Below are 24,651 nucleotides of genomic sequence, written 5' to 3'. Positions count from 1 at the left end.
ATATATATATATATATATATATATATATATATATATATATATATATATATATATATATATATATATATATATATATATATATATATATATATATATATATATATATATATATATATATATATATATATATATATATATCTCTCTCTCTCTCTCTCTCTCCTCTCTCTCTCTCTCTCTCTCTCTCCCTCTCCCCTTCCTTCCCTCCCTCCCTCACCAGCATCTTGTAGACATCCGGCAGTGTCTTGCCCTCCACATTGAAGGTGTTGACCCCTGCACCTCGTCGGCAGCATGGATGAGGCCGGAGCAGTCAGCCATGCATGATGCGGGTGATGATGATGGCTCCGGAGTGGTCGTCCTGCTTGATGGTGGCTCCCTGGGGGTAAGTAAGGAAGGGACGTGTTAATGTTGAAGACGCTGCCATTGCCACCATAAATTAATTTTTGTTTTGTTTTCTGTTTATTGGGGGCAAAGGAGGGAGTTCAAGGGCAAGATAGACAGAGAGATAGAAGGAACAGAAGGCAGGGAAAGGAAGGGAGGAAAGAGAAAGAAAGAAAAAGAACAAGAGGAAGGAAATAAAGAGTTTACCAGCAGGAGGGATGAAAGAATGAAGTTGCTGGTTAACTCTTGCATAAAGGGTTTGGACAGTATAGGGATGAGCAGGAGTGGAAATACAGACGAAGGGAGGCTGTTCCAGAGTTTACCAGCGAAAGGGATGAAAGAATGAAGATGCTGGTTGACTCTTGCATTAGGGATCTGGATAGTATAGGACTGAGCAGGAGTTGAGAGAGGAGGAGGTATGCAGGTGAAGGAGACAAGTAAGACACACACCCAGCCACTACATCTACACACAAATTCCACAAAACCAGTCTTTCTACTCCCCACAATAGGCTCTGCTCCCTTTCCTCCTGTGGCAATCACTGGGCAAACACAAACAAGGGTCATGGAACTCAACACAGAATTAGGCAAAGAAATACAGTGTCTTACATAATGATTCTTAAACTGGGTTGCCATGACTTCCATCTCGACCAAAGAAAAAATAAATAAAAGAAGGAAATGCCAATCTTTTCAAGTGCACTGCCTCAGATGACTGTTGTGAGGTGCTGGCTGTCTCTTTAAAACACTGAATCAGCCTGTACTCGCCTAGAATATTTATTACATCAGAATATTGAGAAGCTAACCTAACCTAACCTAACAAAGCCCCAAACAGTTACTATAGGTCTTGCCTCAGAAAATTCATACATGCTTCCTTACTAATGAGACTCTCTACAACAATGTGAGGTCATCCTTAACGTGTCAGGCTCCCACCATGACTGTTTCCCAAGGCCACAGAAAAGACTAACCGGGTGTTCATTGGTGTTTTCCCCGCTCAAGATGCAAAGCCATGTAAAGCCATCACCAGGATCACAAACCACTCCATCAAAGTCCCAGCAGCAACTTCTATGACAAGAGACTTTTCAAACAGGGTAAGTGAAGGGCAAATACATTTAAGATACAGACAGAGAGACAAGATTCCTACCATTGGCTCATTGCTCTTCACCCACTGCACAATCTTGACTGTCTCCTCATCCTCATCACCCTCGACGGGTGTTTCGGGCAGTGCAGTGTGAAGTCCTTGGCGGCAATGCTGGCGTGTGCCTGGAGAACTCCCTGCTGGATGAAGGAATGAAGATGCTGCTGCTCAACTCTTGCATAAGGGATCAGGATAGTATAGGGATGAGCAGGAGTAAAAATACAGACAAAGGGAGGCTATTGCTGTTTCAGAGTTTACCAGTGGAAGGGATAAAAGAATGAAGATGCTGGTAAACTCTTGTATAAGGAATTTGGACAGTACAGGGATGAAATAATGAAGATGCTGTTTGACTCTTGCATAAGGGATTTGGATAGAATAGGGATGAAAGAATGAACATGGTGGTTAACCCTTGCATAAGGGATCTGGATAGCATAGGAATGAGCAAGAGTAGAGTCATGACAGTGAGGGGGACTTCAGGATGGCAAATATCAAGCTTGATGTACAAACAAACCTAAAATTAAGACACAGAACTGAGGAGAAAATGTACGGTTCCCCCCCAAGCCACGACCAGCCTGGAGGTGTGGCGACTACAGGATGGCAATAGCTTGCTGGCGTCCGGTGAGGGTGTGGTGCGGTTGTGTGTCTCCCTCATGATAGGAATTCCGATCTCCTCCACACTGGACATCAGAGCCTGGCATGTCTTGCACGTGCGGTTGATCTGAGAGGAGGAGGAAGAGGAGGAAGAAGGTTTAGTGTTGACTTCGGCAAAACCTAGTGATCTTATTTGTTACTGGGGGAGCTTTGGGGGTCTCGGCAAACCTGGTGTGTTCTCATTTTTTGATGATTTTTAAGGTTAGGGGCAAGACAGAGCTAGTTTGTTGATTGTGACTTTGAAAACATTGTTCTAGACCCATCATCATCATCATCATCATCATTTCATCGACGCCTGCTCCTAGGAGCTCCCACCAGGGGATGGCCACGGCAGAAGAGCTTCCATCTTCCTCTATCCAGACACTCCCTCCTTGCCTGCTCAAAGTTTCTCAAAGATCTTTCCCCCCTCTCCCTAATGTACTCTTGCACCCTATCCCTCCATTTCACTGGAGGTCGTCCTCTAGCATTCCCTCCCTCTATCTCACTCACATACACCCTTCTGGTCATCTTACTCTCCTCCATTCACTCCATGTGGCCAAACCACTTTAAAGTCTGTCGCTCACTTCTTCCACCACTCCACACTTCTTCCCTTCACCCCTGTGACACATTCCAAAATGCTCGTACACACTTTCATTACTCATTCCATCCATTCTACTCACACCACAAGCACTCCTCAAATAACTCATTTCCACTGCCTGCACTCTAGACCTCTGACTTTCATTCCAGGCCCACGTTTCACTTGCATATGTGAGGGTTGGTGCTATTATTGTATTTCTCAAATCCCTCTTTACCTCCATGCTCACACTTCTGCCATTCATGATTCGTCCCAAAGACCCTACCACCCTTCTTCCTTGCAATGCCCTTTCTCTTGTCTCTCCCTCCATACCACCATGCTTACACATAACTGATCCAAGGTACTTAAACTCATTTACCTCCTCCATTTCTTCACCATTCAAAATTATTTTGCATTCTTTTTCACATTCAATTCCCACTCTATATGGGCATACAAAATCTACAACCTCACTTCTACTTCACTCACAAACCATCACTTTACTCTTGTTGACATTTACTTTCAGCTTTCTCCTGTTCAGGTAAAATGCTTGTGTCAATAATAGCAGATAGTATTAGGGTTTTAGGGACCATATTGACAGACATAATTTAATTCACGACTCACAGCATGGATTTATTAAAGGAAAGTCATGCATTACTAATCTTTTATCCTTTTACAATAGAGTATACGAGGCAGCTGACAATGATGAGAGTTACAATGTAGTTTATCTTGATTTTAGTAAGGCCTTCGATAAGGTACTTCACCAGAGACTGTTAAATAAAGTCAGGGCTCATGGGATTAGAGGGAAGGTATTTGATTGGATTAGGGCGTGGATTTGCGACAGGAAACAGAGGGTTACCATTAACGGTAAAAAATCTGAATGGGGTAATGTTACCAGTGGGCTCCCCAAGGTTCAGTTTTAGGCCCGCTTTTATTCATTATCTACATCAGTGACATAGACAATGGGATAACTAGTGACATAGGTAAATTAGTGGATGACACCAAAATAGGACGCACTATAAGGACAGGGGAGGATGCTAGAGCTCTGCAGGAGGATCTCAACAAACTGTCAGCTTGGTCAGAGAAATGGCAGATGAATTTTAACATCACCAAGTGTAGCGTACTTAGTGTAGGAACACGCAACCCATTACACGGGTATAGTTTAGACTCCACAGCAATAGGCAGATCAGAGTGTGAAAGGGATCTGGGAGTGTTAGTGAAATCTTGACCCAAAACTAAGGAAGCAATGCATTAGTGCGAGGAATAGGGCTAACAGGGTATTAGGCTTTATTAACAGGATGGTAACCAACAGGAGTGCAGAGGTCATCCTCAAACTCTATGTAGCGTTAGTTAGGCCACACTTAGATTATGCTGTCCAGTTTTGGTGCCCACACTACAGAATGGACATCAACTTGCTAGAATCAGTTCAGAGGAGGATGACCAAGATGATTCAGGGGCTGAGGATCCTCCCATATCAAAATAGGGTGAAACATCTAAACTTACATTCACTAGAGACGAAGAGTGCGCGGAGATCCGATAGAAGTATTCAAATGGGTCAAGGGTTACAACAAAGGCGATATAAGTAAAGTTATGTGAATTAGCCGGCAGGATAGAACACGCAGTAATGGATTTAAATTAGAAAAGTATAGATTTACGAGGGAAATAGGCAAGCATTGGTTTAGTAATAGGGTGGTGGGGGAATGGAATAGACTCAGCAATCACATAGTTAGTGCAGGGACGATGGCTTGTTTTAAGAGTAGACTGGATAGCTACATGGACGAGGACGACAGGTGGCAGTGAGGTGTGGATGCAGTAAGGTGACAGGGTACTGGAGCGTACGCCCCCAGAAACTACACCACCCATCGTGAGTAGTGGGGGGGATTCTGGAGCTGCCCTGTGTAGGCCACTCGGCCTCTTGCAGTCTCCCCGTGTTCTTATGTTCTTATGTTCTTAACACCTTGGAGGAGAGGTTGACGGCTAGCTATGAACACACCGGTCTGGGTTATAATGACGACCCACCCAGCTGTTCATCCTTCCTTTTGGGTTGGTCTATAAAAGGGAACCTGGGCAAGGCAGCTGTGGTGACCCAGATACTGTAGTGGCCATGTCCTGGGGCTGAAGGGTCCTTGCCTGCTGCTGGCTCAAGGGCCAGAGGGATGGAGATGGGCACCACAGCCAGGCACACTTGTAACATGTGCCCCAAACTTTACCTAATTACTGCAAACCAGACCTACAAAATGAATAAGAAATCAGGAGAGAAATGGAATGGAACAATTTTGGTAAACATTGTATTATTATGACTATAAACCTGCCCCTCTCCCTGAGGAGAAGGGTGCAGTCTGTGCATATTCCCAGCCCTAAAATGTGCTTCATAAACTCTGCACCTCACACAAGATCCAGAGAGAAGTTAAGAAATGTGCCAAGCTGAATGGAGAAGAATGCCAGGCACAACATGGGGAGACAGGCCTTGAGTGTCCTGGACCAGGGAACAGACAAAGGTTAAAGGTGTCCTGGTGCCTATGAAAGGTGAGGCTTGGACTTGTGCACTTCATCTCATGCACCTCACAACAGCTGAGGAACCAAAGCACCCAGCCAGCGTGTAAGTCAGGGCAGACAGAGAAGCAGGACGTGAAATTAGAAGATTTGTGGGGCAGGATGAAGTATATAACATCAGACACAGAGACAAATAGACTTTGTTTTCATTAAAGGAAGCAACTCCAGGGGGAAAAAAACACTAATCTCTGCTCCAATAAAATAAAGTATAGAGGAGCTGCCAAAAAGAGTTGTGAAAGACCTTCATCCTATAGCAGAGAAATAATGGGCTGTATAACTCAACATTTTGGCACCCAAGCACACATACTTGGCAAGGCTTTCATAGGCATTTTGGGCATTTCCAAGGACAGTTTTATGACCCTGGTGGTAGTTTGACCCTTCTTCTGTACCATGAACCTAAAAGAGCACTCATGAGAACCCAATTTATCTCCTGTTTGGCCTTTGGAAACAGTTGATGTGATGGACGAAAGCGTTTGATAATACCGACCAATATATGACAATGACGATGACGTGTGTACTGATGCAAAATTGAGTATATATAAGAGTGAGGAGACCTTAGTGAAGCCACAGTGAAGCCTGCCATTCCAGAGTCCCATCCAGAGGTGTTTGTGGTCCCTGGCCTGCAGGCTGGTGGTGGTGACCTGCCCGCGGTGCTTCAGGCCGCCGGCTTCCTTCAGGGAGGACGTGAAGAGTGACTCAACAACCTCTGCAATAAGAACAGTCTCACCATTACCGGCATTTGTTGGGCTCGGATAACTTGAACAACTTTGTGGAGTGTGGACAGCCTCAGGATGTTTGTACATGTTTGTGTTGACTTTTGTAGTGACATGAAGAGGGGCTCAACAGCCTGTCTTAAGGAGAAATAACTACAGCATTACTTGTTTGGCAGACTCAGAAGAGCTGGACAAAATCAAGGCATCCTGACAGTCAAAACATATGTTTACACCTCCCTCCCTTCCTTATCACCCCCTTGTTCATCGCCGACACTTTTTATCATTCTTTTCACCCTTTCGTTTAAAGCCCTTCCCTCCACCTTCCCTGGCACACTGAGTCACCTTATTCCCCGTGACTGCCACAATCATCCCTTCTTCCTTCCCATTTGTTCAGCGGCACAGTGACGGCCCTCCTCCAGTGTTCCAGCACCTCACCTGCTCACAAGCTTGGCCATGTGAGGCGTTTGGTGTAAAAGCTGTGACCAAACCAATCAAAATGGAAGTACTGTTTTTGGCAGCATCTGGCACCTGAACTCTTGCTGCATTGTGCGGTGAAGTAAGTTTCAGAAAAAGCAGCCTTAAACCAGGTGATTCATAGGCCTACAGTTGTGTGACTTCTCCGTTGAAGTCCCCAATTTATCTCGACTTCTTTCTGAAAGCTTTTTGTTCTGTTGGGACCCAGAATATGGACAAACAGAAGACGACCATAGCAGCACAGCTAATTAATAGTGACCCCAATCAGAGGCAAATACCGAGTGGAGATATGGAGACAAGAATTGTAAATATGACAGGAGAGGGAAGGAAAGAAATTAGTCAGATATACAAAGTTGTAAACATCTGATAAGCACTAACACTACTGAGAGGTTATGGAAAATACCCAGACCCACATACAGAAAGCAGATACCCAGTAGGCGTGGTCAGGAAGTGTGGATAACCATTCAAGAGGACTCTAACATGTCACGTGCGGTGTGACGGAATGCTATAAGCGAATAAATGAAAAGAGAAGTCACTGTGGGAGTGTCTTAAGAGTGAAATAACAAATAGTAGGAGAAGTAAACAATATAACATAATGAGCGAGCCAATGGTTGTTGACAGGAAGTATTGGCTACTGGTTATGTAGAAAATGAAGGCGTGTCAAAGATGTAGTTCTGCCTCAAGCAAGGAAAAATGTGACCTAGACAACAGTGATATGGGCAGACCGAGCCTTGCACTCGCTTCAAGCAGACTTGCTACTCACTCAGCTGAGAATGGCTGATGTGATCTTAATCGTGAGCAGAAATTCGAGAATCTAAGGGAAACCGATTGTTTTGTCCTGGAGATTATAATGTAGGAGATGTGTTGTAGGATTGTGAGTGGGACAGGATTGTGATTATTTGTTTGCGATGTAAAGCAAAGGTAGAAACCACTGGGTGTGGTATAATTTGGTGCTTCCGTGAAATTGTAGTAGATTATGCTATAGGAATGTGTTATCAGGATGTGAGGAGAGTATTTAAATATTGTGATGTAAGCAGAGAGACAAACCACTGCTTGTGGAATGATGAGTGTTATTATTATTGGCAACAACTGAGCACAAATTGTAGTATTATGTTTAAGACATGTCGTTTGTCATATGTTGTATCCATTGCTGAATATGCCAGCGTTATGATCGTCTGAGCATAGAATATTGCGTAAGGCAATTCTTTCATTTAATTTTAAATAAATGTATATTTTCTTTTTCCCTTGTTTATCTCCGAACACCAGTCTCCAATAACAACTTAAGCCGGATCACGCTACCAGGGATACGAGACGGTGAGATCGTTTATGGAGTAATTAATGAGTGATAAAAGAGTTGTTTTAATACAAGCTAATGTAAATGAAAAAAAAAAAAAAGTAAAAATTAAAATACAAGAAAAGAAGGATCCAAAACTGGCGGCAGCGGTATAGGATAAACAGGGACTTGTGCTTACAGTGCTTTTGTTTAATTTACTCTGACGAGAAAGCGCCTCTTATTTTCATTAAGCTTTGCTCGTTTTAAGTGGCAGAAATAATAGTGACGATTTAATTATATAATTATTGGTTCTTCCGGAGGACATGAACTTTGACGATATGGTGGTTGAAACTCTGGCCAGCAATTGGTGTTCTGTAGTGTAGAAATCATGAGTTCCTTCCCCGGGCGGAGTGGAGAGGGATGGGCAGTCTCTCTCCACCCGCGCCGCGATCCACTCATCAGTGAGAGGGTGTCAGGTGACAGGCAGCGGCAGCGTCCTGCCTCTCAGGTTTGTTTGTTTTAGGATTGTTACCCCAGGATGGAGGGGAACACGGGGCTCTACACCTCACAGGGTGGCGGTGTGCCGCGGCGGACATGCAGCCATAGAGTGACTTTATAAAGGCCTAACCCGCGTCCCACAGGTAGGAAGTGTAGAGTATGATCTAGAAAAAATGTGAAATACTAAGAAAAGTGTGAGGTATGGATAAAAAGTCAAGAAAAAAAAAATGAAGCATATGGACAATAGTGTGAAGTATTAAGATAAATGTGTGAAGTAAGAGAATCAGAGGAAGAGGAGGCCAGGGTAGTGCCCCCCTCAGTTAACTACTATAAATAACAGTAAATAAGTAAATGAATAATAAATAAATAAATATGCACACTTGCGGTGGAAAAAACGGAAAATAAGCGAAGAGCAAAACAGGGAGTAACCTTTAATATAATAAGATGAAGGCTATAACGAACAAGGGAGTAACCTTTAATATAATAAGATGAAGGCTATAACGAACAAGGGAGTAACCTTTAATATAATAAGATGAAGGCTATAACGAACAAGGGAGTAACCTTTAATATAATAAGATGAAGGCTATAACGAAGAAGGGAGTAACCGCCTCACTTAAATATAAGGAAAAGAAGGCTATAACGAACAGGGAGTAACCTTAAAAATAATGAAAAGAAGGCTATAACGAAGAAGGGAGTAACCGCCTCACTTAAATATAAGGAAAAGAAGGCTATAACGAACAAGGAAGTAACCTTAAAAATAATGAAAAGAAGGCTATAACGAACAAGGAAGTAACCTTAAAAATAAGGAAAAGAAGGCTATAACGAACAAGGAAGTAACCTTAAAAATAATGAAAAGAAGGCTATAATTAACATAACTCAAGAGTAACTTTGTTAGGCAGATCGCACTACTCATGATAATACATATGCAAAAGTGGCAGCACTCCTAGAAACAGGAGCGTGTGTGAGTTTTTAACGGATGAATTTATTAAAGAATTAGGGCTCGCAGTAAATGACTGTGAAGCGAAACCCGTGAATATTGTCTCTGTGCAAAGATACCATATTGAAAATGACGGTAAAAGACAAGTTGATATGGAAGGAAGAAGAAGTTTCCAAGACTTATTGATAACACGCGATGTAGATTTGCCGAATCCTATTATGTTGAGTACTGATTTGTCGTGCAACACGAGATTATTTTGAAAACATTGCAACTAAATAAGGAACAAAAGAAACGAAGCTGAAAACTGATTAGATAAGGGGAAACCATGCCAATACAACCCATTATGCCAGGAAAAATATGTCTTATATCTAGAGGTGAAGGATCTTAGCTAAATGTAGATGGAAATGAAGAAGGTCTCACTGAAAATAAGGCCGTACGTTGCCAAGCAGCTGAACCTTTGCAACTGCATGCATCTATTGCATGGTACATAACGCTATAGTGACGCAACTACAGGCAAGTGAAGCTTTATTTGAGCCTTGTGTTAGTAATACTCAGGCTAGAGTCTTGTGCTCAGGGATAGTTAAGTTGACCCCTTCACCTGACAATCAAAGATCTTATGTCACTGTGCCGTATTTGAATATTGAAAGTGAAACTGTAAAGATAGATGATAATACAACGTTAGGATTTGTGAAGCCTGTCACTCATGAGCAATACGCTGATCTGCCACAAGTATCTAGTGTACAGACCGCTGACACAGTTAAGACAGACTTGAAGCTTGCAGAGCTTGAAGCAAGGAAGAAAAGCCTCTATCAAATTGTTGACGCTAAATTCCCAAATGAAGAGAGAGAGAGAATCAGGTATTAAAGTCCTTAATAGATAAATATATAACAGTGTTTTCCACAGAACAAGAACCATTAACAGTAACGCCCTATTTTCTAAGCACCATCAAGCAAAACACTGATGAAGTAGTGTACAGGCGTCCATATAACATTCATATCAGTTATCATGACAGAGTAAATGAACAACTTATATCGCTCCAGCAACAGGGTGTGATTCGCCCTTCGCGATCACCCTATAATGCCCCACTTATCCCAGTGCCAAAAAAAGATGGAGTACTACGACTTTGTCTGGACTTCCGGGCACTTAATAAGACACTACGGGACGACCGGTACCCACTCCCTAATATAACTACCATACTCAATCAATTGGGAGATAGTAAGCTTTTTTCATGCCTAGACTTGAAACAGGGTTACTATCAAATCCCCCTAGATGAAATCAGCAGAGAGAAGACGGCATTTTCTTCTCCAGCAGGACATTGGGAATTTACTTCCCTCCCCTTTGGCCTTAAAACAGCCCCGTCCTGCTTCCAGAAAATAATAAACACTGTCCTTACAGGACTATTAGGTAACAAGGTTCAGGTGTACCTTGATGACATGATTATTATCCTGGGCGATATATTTTCTAATCATGCAGATAACTTCAAACAAATGCTGGAACGCTTAAAGGAAGCCAAACTAACTATTAAGATGGAGAAGTATAACTTTTTAAGGAAAAAGTAGATTACCTGGGCCGTGTCATCAGCTCAGAGGGAATAAGACCTCCATCTAGCAGGCTGGGACATACAAAACATCCCGGCCCCCCCAAACTGTTCATAATTTACAGTCATTTCTTGGATTGTCTAATTATTATCGCAAATTTATTGCAAATTATTCACAAATTATTGCTCCTCTTCTGAAGATTTACAAAGGGAAGAAAGGTACACTCAAGAAAAAAGATAAATAAAACTCCACTCATATGGACAGATGAAACAAAATTGCGTTCTCAACCCTTAAGGATAGAATGCTTGGTACAGTCACTCTACGCGTCGTACTACAATACTGGTGGAGTATTGCAACAACAGGATAATGATGATAAACTAAGACCTGTATCTTTTTTTGTGTGAGAAACTGAATACGGCAGAACAGCGGTACAGTACAGCTGAACGAGAGGATTTAACTGTAATTTATGGGTTGCATGTAAACCGCCCATTAGTACTGGGTTACCATATTGAGATCCACACGGATCACAGACCTTTAGTCTGGTTGTTACAGGTAGCTAGTCCCTACGGCAGGATAGCTAGATGGCAGACTCTCATGAGTGAGTATGGTTTCACAATCAATCATTTGCCTGGCAAGGAAAATATAGTAGCAGACTTTTTTTTTTATCAAGGATGAAGGCTCAACAGGACACTGAGATTGAATTAGAAGGACACGCGCGATAATGTTTGTGGATGGGGAACAACAAAAACCGTGGAACACGTGGATAATGAGGGGCAAGGTATTGCACTAGTGTAGACAAAGAAACAGGCGCCGAAAGATGAGAAAATAAAATATATGATATGTATGAACCTGAATTGTGAGTGTATTGGCCACACACTTGACTGGAGTATTCAGGAGATTAGTGAGCTGCATGATGAGCAGCCAGCATATAAGTATGCTAAAAGAAGGAAGCCCCATGAATGAGATTGAGCAAAGACTCAGAGAAAAAAGGTATAATGTGAAGATGCCGCCCCTGTTAGAGGTACAGGTGGAAAATGTGTTATATTGTGTTGAAGACGCCCCTGTTAGAGGTACAGGTGGAAAATGTGTTATATTGTGTTGAAGACGCCCCTGTTGGAAAATGTGTTATATTGTGTTGAAGACGCCCTGTTAGAGGTACAGGTGGAAAATGTGTTATATTGTGTTGAAGAGGGCATAATGTGAGATGCCGCCCTGTTAGAGGTACAGGTGGAAAATGTTATATTGTGTTGAAGATGGGCATAATGTGAGATGCCGCCCCTGTCAGAGTTGAAGGTGGAAATAAATGATGTGTTTTAGTGAATCCGTACGGAGAAGCCACTAAGGTGGTGGTTCTACCCCTGAAATATTTTCAAGGCGATAACTCTACCTCATTCGTCGCACGGAGAAACCAAAGTTACGTTATGTCGGTGTAGAAAGTTTTCTTTCTGGCCTGGAATGAAACGGGATGTAGAAAATTATATAAGGAAGTGCGTCATGGTAGTCGTTTTAAAAGTGAGTTGGGAACTTGCACCCTGCTCCTTGGCGACTTTATCCAGACGTCACCGCTCCTTCTGAGAGAATACACATGGACCTTGTGGGTCCCATGGGTGTATCGGTCAATGGGGTTTGATACGTAATGCCCATAGTTGATGTTTTTAAAAGGTATTTGATTACAGTACCCTTACGGAGTAAGGAAGCCCGCGAAATACGCGGGCGTTGATGTTGTTTGTTGTGTGTACACGGTGACAGTTGTTACAGGTCAAGGTCAAGTTTTCGTTTCGTTAATTCCACATGAGAGGTAAAATTAGCTACCTGTAGTGACACGCGAATAACGGCTTATACTGCTTAAAATGGGAAATGGAAATAAAGCGCGCAAAACTGTTGCTGTTATTTTGATTTAGGTCCGTTTGGAAATGCTACTTACTTATAGACATCTTGGCCTATAATGCTGCGTATCGCACCATAAAGGAGTCCCCATTTTATCGAGAGAGACAGAGAGAGAACTTCCTGTCCTAGATGTTGTTAGAAAAATTTGCAGCCCTGGTATGATATTTACTCCTATAAAGAGGAAATGGCTGTAATGCAAGGAAGGTTTATGATATTTACTCCTATGAAGAGGAAATGGATTGTAATGCAAGGAAAGTTTATGATATTTACTCCTATGAAGAGGAAATGGCTGTAATGCAAGGAAGGTTTATGATATTTACTCCTATGAAGAGGAAATGGCTGTAATGCAAGGAAGGTTTATGATATTTACTCCTATGAAGAGGAAATGGCTGTAATGCAAGGAAAGTTTATGATATTTACTCCTATGAAGAGGAAATGGCTGTAATGCAAGGAAGGTTTATGATATTTACTCCTATGAAGAGGAAATGGATGTAATGCAAGGAAGGTTTATGATATTTACTCCTATGAAGAGGAAATGGCTGTAATGCAAGGAAGGTTTATGATATTTACTCCTATGAAGAGGAAATGGATGTAATGCAAGGAAGGTTTATGATATTTACTCCTATGAAGAGGAAATGGATGTAATGCAAGGAAAGTTTATGATATTTACTCCTATGAAGAGGAAATGGATGTAATGCAAGGAAGGTTTATGATATTTACTCCTATGAAGAGGAAATGGATGTAATGCAAGGAAGGTTTATGATATTTACTCCTATGAAGAGGAAATGGATGTAATGCAAGGAAAGTTTATGATATTTACTCCTATGAAGAGGAAATGGATGTAATTGCAAATAAAGTTTATGATAGATGCCAGGATTACATTGAAAAAGGTAGAGAAGAAATAGAAAAGAAATACAAAGCTTCAAAATCAAAACTATCAACGTTGGAGACAGTGTTCCTCAAACGAGACCACAGAAAAAAGTAAATAAAAAGTTGCAACCTATTTTTGATGGACCCTACAGGGTAATAGAGAAGATCAGTGATAAAAATTAGGAACCTTAGGACTAGTAAGGTTTCAACGGTCCCCACAGATAGAGTAAAAGTCCTTCATGAAGACTGCATCGATGTGCAGCAATGTCCAACGATTAGGCGAGCATACCCTTTAAATCCAGAGACAGACACTGATCTATTCTTTGCATTGCTCAACCCTGAAATCACTGAGAAAAATTCTACCGAAAATGGTAACTCGTAGCGGAGAGGTGACTGCTACTCGTGACGCATTAAATAATGTTCTTTCTACAACAGCAATAAACAGCTGATGCACAGGCCGTACCTTCTCAGGTTACTCCCAAACTTTCAGAGCCACCTCAGCATAGATAAGGCCTTCGCTCTTCCTCTGCGGTACAAGAGTTACCTAATGTAGTGTCAAAGCCAATACGATATAAAACAAGGATAATGTATGAGGATGAAAAAGCAAAAATTAAGCGAAAATATTACGAAGTAAACCACAGATTTATTTGACTCTTTCGGTGTATGACTCAATGACACAACAGGAGTCCCCAACACGTGCTGGCCAAAGTTTCACACCAACATACTATCTATATTATAGTTCTCACAGACAGAGACTATAGTACTGTTTATTCCCACAGAAGATGTTTGAACTGCATTATATAAAGCACGGAATTTAACTGCTTCTTTAACTTGAAATGTTATTCAAATGTCACCTGAGTATCCAGCATAAAAGCAATATAATACACACTCTTTGATTTTGAAAATGAATTCAGTTCATTGTTGCATCATCTAAGAAAAGTTTTAGGCTATGTGATGACTACTAATCAAAACAAGCTGCATGCTGCTATGAATTATAAAAATAAAAATAAACGGGAAATAATTATTTTCTTAACGATCCTTGTCTAATAACCTATTTGGTACTGCGACCCAGGCTCAAGTTGACACGATTCATGGAAAAAATAAAGTACTAGAGTCATTAACTGAGAAAGATTTAATATAGTTAAATGTTTATTATGGAAAAACTCAACATCGTTAAGTAATATGCATGCCATGCAATCTGCCTTTAATAGGCTATATTCAGCTGTAGATGTATTGAACCAAGTTGTGCGCCAATTTTCTATTGACTTTGGCATTAGGAAGAGAAAAAATCCCCTACAAGCATTGTTAAAATTTTGACTAAGCATTGAGACACATAAGTCCAGGTAGACAATATTTAAAGGTGAGTCTGCAGGCTTCCCTGCAAACATACATAACTCCAACCACTATGTGAGACCAACAGTTGTTAAGTACATTAGAGGAAGCCTAGGTTCGGCCTCCAGGTCTTTTGTTCCCTGCAGTTCCTAATTTTTTAGCTTTATATAGGGATGTAATAACTATCCTCCAGGGCAACGGCTTTGCACGATTCTCGTAATTTCTATTTCACCAAACCTTTGCGAGGAGATCCGATTGACACCTTTGATGTCTTTCGAATCGACTCCCTTCTATTTTCTGTGCAGAATAGCGCTTACTTTCTTATGTATAGTGTTGATTCAAGATGTATTGCCTTCAGTGAGAATAGGAAAATATATTTTATGCTTTCTAGTATAAAACACTGTAACAAGAATAACCATATGTTAGTTTGTCCTCCCACAGGCCCCGTCCATGAGGCTAGTAACGCAGCCTCTTTTGAATCGGCTGCTTTCTTGAAACATGAGTCAGTGATCAACCTCTGCCACACAATAGTCTTGAAAACATTTCCCCCTATGTTTATAAAAGGTCCTGGCTACTGGACCTGTTCACTTGCCTCCCCCATCACTCTGACACTCACATGCCCTACCCATCTTGTAAACAAGCATACTGTCAGCCTCACGGATAGTGGGATATTGACGCTTCGGCAAGGTTGCAGCGCCCACAGCCCATCCCTGACACTTCCTGGACACAAGAGGCAGTTGTGGAGGCTCCCTCCTCTCCAAGAATTCTTACAGGCCATCTTATCTGGTCCGTTTTGCCTGACCTTCCATCTCTTCGCAGTGCTGAGTCCATCCCCCTACAGGAGCTAACAGCTGGCTTGCAGCCCCTAAATTCTGTGGTCGAGCCGGATCAGCCCTTTCAACCCAAAATCCATTGGTGGATTGTCTTCGCCATTGTCGTGATCCTGGTTCTTCTGCTGGTGACGTCTGCCGTGGGGTATTCCTATGTCCTGCGCTACGCACGACGACGCCTGCTTCCAGACTCGAGCCCACTGCAGACATTGAAAGGCATATCTTCTCCACCAACACCTGTGAGATCTCGGGGGCGAGATCTTCCGGAAGGGGAAGTATGTTGGGACCCAGAAGATGGACAAACAGAAGACGACCATAGCAGCACAGTTAATTAAAAGTGACCCCAATCAGAGGCAAATACCGAGTGGAGATATGGAGACAGGAATTGTAAATATGACAGGAGAGTGAAGGAAAGAAATTAGTCAGATATACAAAGTTGTAAACATCTGATAAGCACTAACACTACTGAGAGGTTATGGAAAATACCCAGACCCACATACAGAAAGCAGATACCCAGTAGGCGTGGTCAGGAAGTGTGGATAACCATTCAAGAGGACTCTAACATGTCACGTGCGGTGTGACGGAATGCTATAAGCGAATAACTGAAAAGAGAAGTCACTGTGGGAGTGTCTTAAGAGTGAAATCACAAATAGTAGGAGAAGTAAACAATATAACATAATGAGCGAGCCAATGGTTGTTGACAGGAAGTATTGGCCATTGGTTATGTAGAAAATGAAGGCGTGTCAAAGATGTAGTTCCGCCTCAAGCAAGGAAAAATGTGACCTAGACAACAGTGATATGGGCAGACCGAGCCTTGCACTCGCTTCAAGCAGACTTGCTACTCACTCAGCTGAGAATGGCTGTTGTGATCTTAATCGTGAGCAGAAATTCGAGAATCTAAGGGAAACCGATTGTTTTGTCCTGGAGATTATAATGTAGGAGATGTGTTGTAGGATTGTGAGTGGGACAGGATTGTGATTATTTGTTTGCGATGTAAAGCAAAGGTAGAAACCACTGGGTGTGGTATAATTTGGTGCTTCCGTGAAATTGTAGTAGATTATACTATAGGAATGTGTTATCAGGATGTGAGGAGAGTATTTAAATATTGTGATGTAAGCAGAGAGAAACAAACCACTGCTTGTGGAATGACGAGTGTTATTATTATTGGCAACAACTGAGCACAATTTGTAGTATTATGTTTAAAGACATGTCGTTTGTCATATGTTGCATCCATTGCTGAATATGCCAGTGTTATGATCGTCTGAGTATAGAATATTGCGTAAGGCAATTACTTTCATTTAATTTTAAATAAATGTATATTTTCTTTTTCCCTTGTTTATCCCCGAACACCAGTCTCCAATAACAACTTAAGCCGGATCACGCTACCAGGGATACGAGACGGTGAGATCGTTTATGGAGTAATTAATGAGTGATAAAAGAATTGTTTTAATACAAGCTAATGCAAATGAAATAAAAAAAAAGTAAAAATTAAAATACAAGAAAAGAAGGATCCAAAACCTCCCCCCCTCCTGCGGCCTCATCTCACACGACTTTCTAATCAAGCTCATCCCTATACTGTCCAAACCCCTTATGCAAGAGTCAACCAGCACCTTCACTCTTTCATCCCTCACGCTGGTAAACTCTGGAACAATCTTCCTTCATCTGAATTTCCTTCTGCCTACAATATGAACTCTTTCAAGAGGAGGGTATCGGGACACCTCTCCTCCCGAAATTGACCTCTCTTTTTGGCAGCTCCTATGTACTCCATTCAAGAGCAGTAAGTAGCGGGCTTTTTTTTCATTATTTTTTTATGCCCTTTAACTGTCTCCTTTGCTGTAAAAAACAAAATAATAATAATAATTCATCTCTTCTCAGGTACACAAAAATACATCTGGCTCTGTAAGTAAAAATAAAAGTTATTTCTAATAATTTACTGTGATTTTTAGAACCTTTGCTTCTTGTGAAGAATTTCTATCAGGAAATGTTGAAGGCCATGAGGAGGAAAGAGAAGAATGAGGCAGAATGTGCAAGTGTGATGGAAGGGAGATCATGTTGCCCTCCCTGAAAGATGTAAAGCATTGTACTCGGTCACCAGCCACACACACACACATGCAGGACTCTCCCAGATACAACCCTTACTTATTATGATGTGTTCTGACCTCTGTGCTGATCTAGACATCCACCCAGACACACACACACAAGACTGCAAAGGGGAGAATGCAGAAATATCGTAGTGGTGTATGTCCCTCCTAAAAACAATTCATTGACAGAAGAATTGTACAAGAAGAAGCTGGAAGATACATTGGATTGCTGGAGGAGAAAGATAAGATTCTGATAATGGGAGATTTTAATTGTAAGGAAGTGTCATGGGAAAACTGGTCAACGGAGGGAAGTGAAGCTTCATGGGGGAATAAGGTTTTGGAATTGGTTATAGATAACGTCCTCACACAGTGGGTAGAAGAAAATACGAGATGCAGAGGAGAAGAGCCATCTAAATTGGCCTTGATAATCACCAGGGAGCTGGATATCATAGAGGTGATGAACTATAAGAGCCCTATAGGGAAGAGCGATCACGTACTTATCGAGTACATATTACGAGGAGGTAAAATAAACAGGAATGAGGACTGCAGGAAAGAATGGTTTAACTTTAATAAGGCAAATTTTTAACAACTTGGGAAACATTTTGAGGAAGCACAATGGGATACTTTTTTTGAGGCTGAAAATGTGGAGGAAAAATGGGCTATCTTTCTACGGATTTACAACGAAGGAGTGGAAAAGTGGGTACCAAGGATGAAAGAAGGCCAGACATCAAGAGAAGAGTGGTACAATAGAAAGTGTGTAGACGCCAAGCAGGATAAGGAGAAGGCATGGAACAAATGGAGAAAAAATAGGAGGATGGATCTATGGAATGAGTACAAAAGGAAGAGGAGTGCTTATGTCAAAGTAAGAAGACAAGAAAAAAAGAATTTTGAGAAAAAATATTGTAGACCAGCCAAAACTGCTTTATGAGTTCATAAATGGAAAGTTGATAAAATAGAGATGAGATTCAGAAAGTTAAAGTTAGTGGTGAAACTTTTGATAGTATAAGTGAAATAGTAGAAGTGATGAATAATTGTTTGCAAACAGTGTTCACAAGGGAGAGTGAGTTTGAAGGTGTAGATGCAGTGCCGGGGAATAGAGTGCATGGGTCTGGAGAGAATACAAACATCAGCAGATGAAGTTATAAAATTATTGGAAGAATGTGATGTGAGGAAATCAGCAGGACCGGATGGTATATCAAATTGGGTGCTAAAAGAGTGTAACCAGCAAATAGCTGAAAAGTTGAGCAACTTGATTAATGTTTCACAAGCACAAGGGAAGGTACCGAGAGACTGGAAGAGGGCTAACATCGTCCCAATACATAAAGGAGGAAGTAAGGAAGACCCGTTGAACTATAGGCCAGTGTCATTAACAAGTGTAGTAGCAAAGATGTGTGAAAATTATAAAAAAACAGATGGGTGGAGTATTTAGAAGAAAACAGTATATTAACAAATAGCCAATTTGGATTCAGAGGAGAACGGTCTTGTGTAACTAATCTGATCAGCTTCTATTCAAGAGTAATTGATATAATACAGGAAAGGGACGGTTGGGCAGATTGTGTGTATCTGGACTTAAAGGAGGCATGTGATAAAGTACCACACAAGCGATTAATATGGAAACTTAATCATGTTGGAGGTGTGGGTGGTTCAATATTGGATTGGATTGTGGACTTTTTGACGAAGAGAGAAATGAGAACAGTAATCAGGAATAATAAATCAAGCTGGATGGAAGTGACCAGTGGAGTCCCCCAAGGATCGGTGTTGGCTCCGATTATGTTTGTAATATATATTAATGACATAACAGAAGGGGCGACAAGCTATATGAATATGTTTGCTGATGATGCTAAAATAATGAGGAAGACTGTGTAGCCCTGAGCCAAGATCTTGATATAATAAGCGAATGGTCATGCAAATGGGAAATGACATTCAATACAGAGAAGTGTAGCGTAATGGAGTTTGGTAAGAGCAGTAGATGAATATCGGGGAACTGCTCTCTGAGTAATGAAAGAATCATGAAAAAAAACTGAAGAAAAAGATTTGGGAGTGATCATAACAGACAAGTTATCCTTTGGAAAACATATAGACCGGATAACTGGGGAAACATACAATCCTCTTAGAAACATAAAAGCAGCATTAATATATTTAGATGAAGAAATGGTAAAGAAACTAATAACATCGATGATACGTCCAAGACTGGAATGTGCAGCATTAGTGTGGTCACCTATGTTGAAGACAGAAATTAGAAAGTTGGAAAGAGTACAAAGAGCAGCGACTAAATTACCGGAAACTCTGAGAGAACATACCTATGAAGAAAGACTGGAGAAATTGGGACTAACAAAACTAGAGAGAAGAAGAGAGAGAGGGGACCTAATAGCATTGTACAGGATACAAGAGGGATTGGAGAAATTGGACAGGGAAGACCTAGTGGTACGTGACAGAAGTGTGACAAGAGGCAGTGATAAGAAATGACAAGAAATACAGTTTTCCATACAGAAGTATAACAACATGGAACGGACTGACAAGGAGACTGTGTGTGCAAAAACGATTCATGAATTTAAAGCCAAACTGGATACACACACACACACACACACACACACACACACACATGCAAGACACTTGGTCTGCTGCTTGATCTAGAGTACCCGCTGCAAAGAGGCCTGGAGGACAACACTGAAGTCTTCTCCCCTGTACAAGCAGCATGACTGGTGAAGCTTTTCTCACCAACCAAACTACTAATGGTGTCTCTCTTCTCCAAGGAGTCGTGGTAACTACATTTTTCACCTTTCAGCTCACCCCTGCAGGAAGGTTTGCATAGATATGACACTTTCTCTTGAGCGTTCCCCTTGGCTGCTGAAGTGTTTTCAAAATCACACAAAGAAGTAAAGAGAGCACCTTGCTGGGATCCTGCTGAACCTGATCTCCATTCTGGCCAGCAGCAGTATTTTGTAGCCAGTTTTATGTAAAATGTCTCCTGGTGACTGTAGTGCTGCTTCCTGCCTGTGTGCATGACTCACTGTTAAACATACCTCTTGGGAGATGGTGCAGGCTGCTCTCCTCACCCACAATATGAGGCACGGGTGAATACTCTTGTGGTCTCCAGCGAGCAAAACTTGCATCATCTACCAAGGTCTGTTCTGGTGAGTCTCCCGAGTTTGGCCGCCAAGAAACACCTCCTTCGTCCAGGGGTGAAGACCTGAGGCTTAAGGGTTCTGCTTCACCTGCTGTCTTGGCCCCGGCAGCCACTTCCCTCCTGGCTTGTGGTGGATTGACATCCTCACACCTGCAACAATCCTCATCATCATCATCACCCCAAGCTTCACCCCCTGCCCAAGTGTTGCCTCTCACCGGCAGTCACTAACAAGGACTGGACCTTACAAAAGAGTCTGTTGGAGAAAATCCTGAGCTGACTTTGCTTTTTAGAGAATGCAAGAGGATTTTCAATTTCAGTTTTGATTAAAAATATGCATCTTTAACCCCTTGACTGCAAATTTCCTACCAGAAGACCTCACCAAGCTACAGGAATGGAACAAAAAGTGGCTGCTACAATAATGAAAAAAAAATGGCAACAGGAATGGAACAAAAAGTAGCTGCTACAATAATGAAGAAAAATATAAAGTCCTGCACCTTGGGAGGGAATATCCAGCACACCAATACCACATGGGAAACACTCCACTATCCACCACAGAGCCAGAGAAAGACCTGGTAGTACATGTTTTCATGGTACCAATGAAACCAAATACATGCCCATCGCAGCGGACGGGTTAAAGATGCTTTATACCATAAGTTTTCCCAAGGATAATTTCCAAAAAAGCTCAAGGCTTCTCACCTGGACATTGAAGTGTTCCTCAGGATGCTCTCGGGCGACGGTGGCCTGCTGCTGTGCAGCCTTCATGGAGAGACTCATCGTCACTGCTGAGGGCGCTGTCCTGCTGCCCCGCGCTGACCTCTGTGAGTCTGCTCCCAGGCAGGCGGCAACCTTGGAAACATTTATAAAGAATAAGAAGAGGCGACACTGGCCACACTTATAACTACCATGTCTGTTTTGTTTATATTCCCTGCCTGTTCCCTTGTCAGTAATGTCAGCTGCAACACTTACCAGCATCTTGGTCCACCTGGGCACTCTGAGCCTGTGTCCGCACCACTGCACAGCCTTCAGACACCAGTACCAGCACAAGATCTTGTGTCAGCCAGTCTTTGGGTGTCTCAGGGAGGCCGCTTGCCTTCAGCCGGGGCACCAGGCCGCCCAGCACTCCCAGGAAGGCTCACGGCCAGCCTGCCGCTCACACAGCCTGAGAGTGAGGAAATAATCAGAAAAAAAAAAATAACATGGAAACAAATATCGCACGTACACAGTTTCTTACTAACTAAGAGTGAATGTTCATATTCTTGTCAAAACATTCAATCATTATACCTTAGGAACACTTTGGGGTTATCCAGATGATGCACAATGATACAACTAAATATTTACTGCAATATCAGAGTGAAACATCAACCAACATGAATCAATTAGGAGGTTATCAACGGAACATGACAATGACTCCATGCGCACCCTCATGGTTGAGGCCGACCGACTCAAACTCCACCTTGGCTGATTTCCCACACATTGACCCAACAAGGCTTGCAGTGGCCGGGCCCAGCGCTGGACGGGCTCTGCAGAAGAAAGTTGAAAAACAGTGTTTGTAGAAAGAAGAAAAAAGATGCTGCAACAACCACAAGCTTCACCTCTTTGTGTCCATCAGTATACTGGAGACAAGAATGGAAACTAATTCAGTCTTGCTAAATAACTGTTGAGCAAGCCCTTCAGTTCGGCAAAGAATTGTAAAAAGAAAAAATACACTCCCAAACCCCAGTGCTTGGTCTGCTTGAGGATCCTGATCACTGTACTGCTGAACAACAACCAAACATGACTTTTCATTCCTCTCACACATGACAAATTTCACATTAGGGTTACACAGTATTAATGCACATCCCATGCAAGAAAATGGCATTACATTACTATGTTTAACCCTTGACTGTGGATTTCCTACCAGAAGACCTCACCAAGCTACAGGAGTGGAACAAAGTGTCTGCTATAATTCAATGAAGAAAAATGTAAAGTCCTGCACCTTGGGAGAGGATATCCAGCACACCAATACCACATGGGAAACACTCCACTATCCACCACAGAGGCAGAGAAAGACCTGGGAGTGTATGTTACCAGGTTACCAGCGAAGGACAAATCCCTGACAATCGCAGCGGACAGGTTAACCATCAACAGTCCACTACAGGATTATGGCCTTTCCTAGGATGCTCTAACTCTCCTGTCCTGTTAGTATACTCCTCCCTGTTCAGGCTAATGCAGGCTAATTCCATTTTTCCGCCTAGTTCTCTGTCTGGCGTTAGTGTGCTCCATCCTGCCCCGGCAAATGTTCTAATTCCACCTCCACCTGGTTCTCTGTTTGGTGTTAGTGTGCTCCATCCTGCCCCGGTAAAGGTTATAATTCCACTTCTCCACCTGGTTCTCTGTCTGGTGTTAGTCTACTCAATCCTGCCCCAACAAAGGTTCTAATTCCACCTCTCCACCTGCTGGTGAAGAGGTGGATTAGATCCTTTGTTGGGGCAGGATGGACACACCAACTCAGACAGAGAACCAGGTGGAGAGGTGGAATAAAACCTTGCTGGGCAGGATGGAACACACTAACACCAGACAGAGAACCAGGTGGAGCGGTGGAATTATAACCTTTGCTGGGGCAGGATGGAGCACTAACACCTGACAGAGAACCCGGTGGAGCGGTAGAATTAGAACCCTTTGTTGGGGCACGATGGAGCACACTAACACCAGACAGAGAACCAGGTGGAGAGGTAGAGTGCAGGCGAGATTGAGGAGGTGGGGTATAAGGACACCACTGCCTACAGTAACTTTCGGTAATGTACAATCAACTCGAAATAAAATAGATGAATTAGCAGCAAACTGTGAATATATAAGGAACTACCGAGAGAGTAGCTTCATAGCATTAACCGAAACCTGGCTTGAAGACAAGGATGTTGACGAAACAGTAAATATTGATGGTTTCTTGATAGTCAGGGAGACAGGAAGGACGTGGTGAAACAGAAGGGAGGAGGGCGGCGGTGTACATAAATGAGAGATGGTGTACTCAGGTTAACATAAAGGAACATTTTTGTTGTGACGACCTGGAATATTTAGTAATATCATGTAGACCTTTTTACCTACCACGTGAATTTAATAATGTGACGATTATAACTGTATACATCCCGACTGCTGCCACTGAGGCAATAGCGAGTAAGTTATCACTAAATTGTGTTAGAAAATACGAAAATGAAAATCCTGAAGGAATTATGAAAGTGTTGGGGGATTTTAACCACTGTAATTTCCAACCATATGTACCTTTGTATCAGCAAACTGTAACTTGCCCCACTAGAGATAATAATATTTAAGATAAAATGTATTGTAATGTAAGGAACGGTTATCGTTCTTATCAAAAGCCTAAATTAGGTAAATCTGGCCACAATATGGTGTTTTTGGCTCCCACATGTAAGCAAACTCTGAAATGTAAACTGTGCAAGAAAATTAAGGTGCAGGATTGGAATAATGAGCACATGGTGAGTCTTCAAGGCTGTTTTGATTGACAGACTGGGATGTGTTGTATAGTGAGTCCAACTCTATTAGTGCAAATGTAGATGTTTTAAATTCATATATTGTACAGACTGGGATGTGTTGTATGATGAGTCCAACTCTATTAGTGCAAATGTAGATGTTTTAAATTCATATATTGTACAGACTGGGATGTGTTGTATGATGAGTCCAACTCTATTAGTGCAAATGTAGATGTTTTAAATTCATATATTGTACAGACTGGGATGTGTTGTATAATAAGTCCAACTCTATTAATGTAAATGTAGATGTTTTAAATTCATATATTAACTTTTGTACCAACATGATTGTTCCAACTAAGGAAA

At 42.0% G+C, this 24,651-nt stretch overlaps 1 protein-coding gene across 3 annotated transcripts; it reads right to left on the bottom strand.

Moving 5' to 3' along the window:
- Positions 1-217: 217 nt before the first annotated feature.
- On the bottom strand, positions 218-23,194 carry LOC126991153 (uncharacterized). 3 transcript variants are annotated; one of them, XR_007745213.1, is made up of 8 exons: positions 22,244-23,189; positions 21,791-21,983; positions 21,521-21,670; positions 20,721-20,974; positions 5,819-5,970; positions 2,022-2,228; positions 1,517-1,647; positions 218-373 (listed from the first exon to the last, which is right to left on the bottom strand). XR_007745213.1 is itself a non-coding variant. In XM_050849916.1 (8 exons), the coding sequence occupies exons 3-8, from the start codon at positions 21,526-21,528 to the stop codon at positions 308-310; spliced, it is 798 nt and encodes a 265-aa protein (XP_050705873.1). In that variant the 5' UTR covers positions 21,529-21,670; positions 21,791-21,983; positions 22,244-23,194; the 3' UTR covers positions 218-307. The 3 variants fall into 3 exon arrangements, 1 of the variants encoding a protein (XP_050705873.1); XR_007745212.1 differs by having other exon boundaries at positions 1,517-1,650; positions 22,244-23,186; XM_050849916.1 differs by having other exon boundaries at positions 2,042-2,228; positions 22,244-23,194.
- Between the last annotated feature and the right edge of the window lie 1,457 nt (positions 23,195-24,651).

Source organism: Eriocheir sinensis, unplaced genomic scaffold (genome assembly GCF_024679095.1).
Source record: "Eriocheir sinensis breed Jianghai 21 unplaced genomic scaffold, ASM2467909v1 Scaffold247, whole genome shotgun sequence".
Classification (NCBI taxonomy): Eukaryota; Metazoa; Arthropoda; class Malacostraca; order Decapoda; family Varunidae; genus Eriocheir; species Eriocheir sinensis.
The sequence above is the reverse complement of the archived record's forward strand: the minus strand, read 5'-3'. Positions and strand labels throughout refer to the sequence as shown.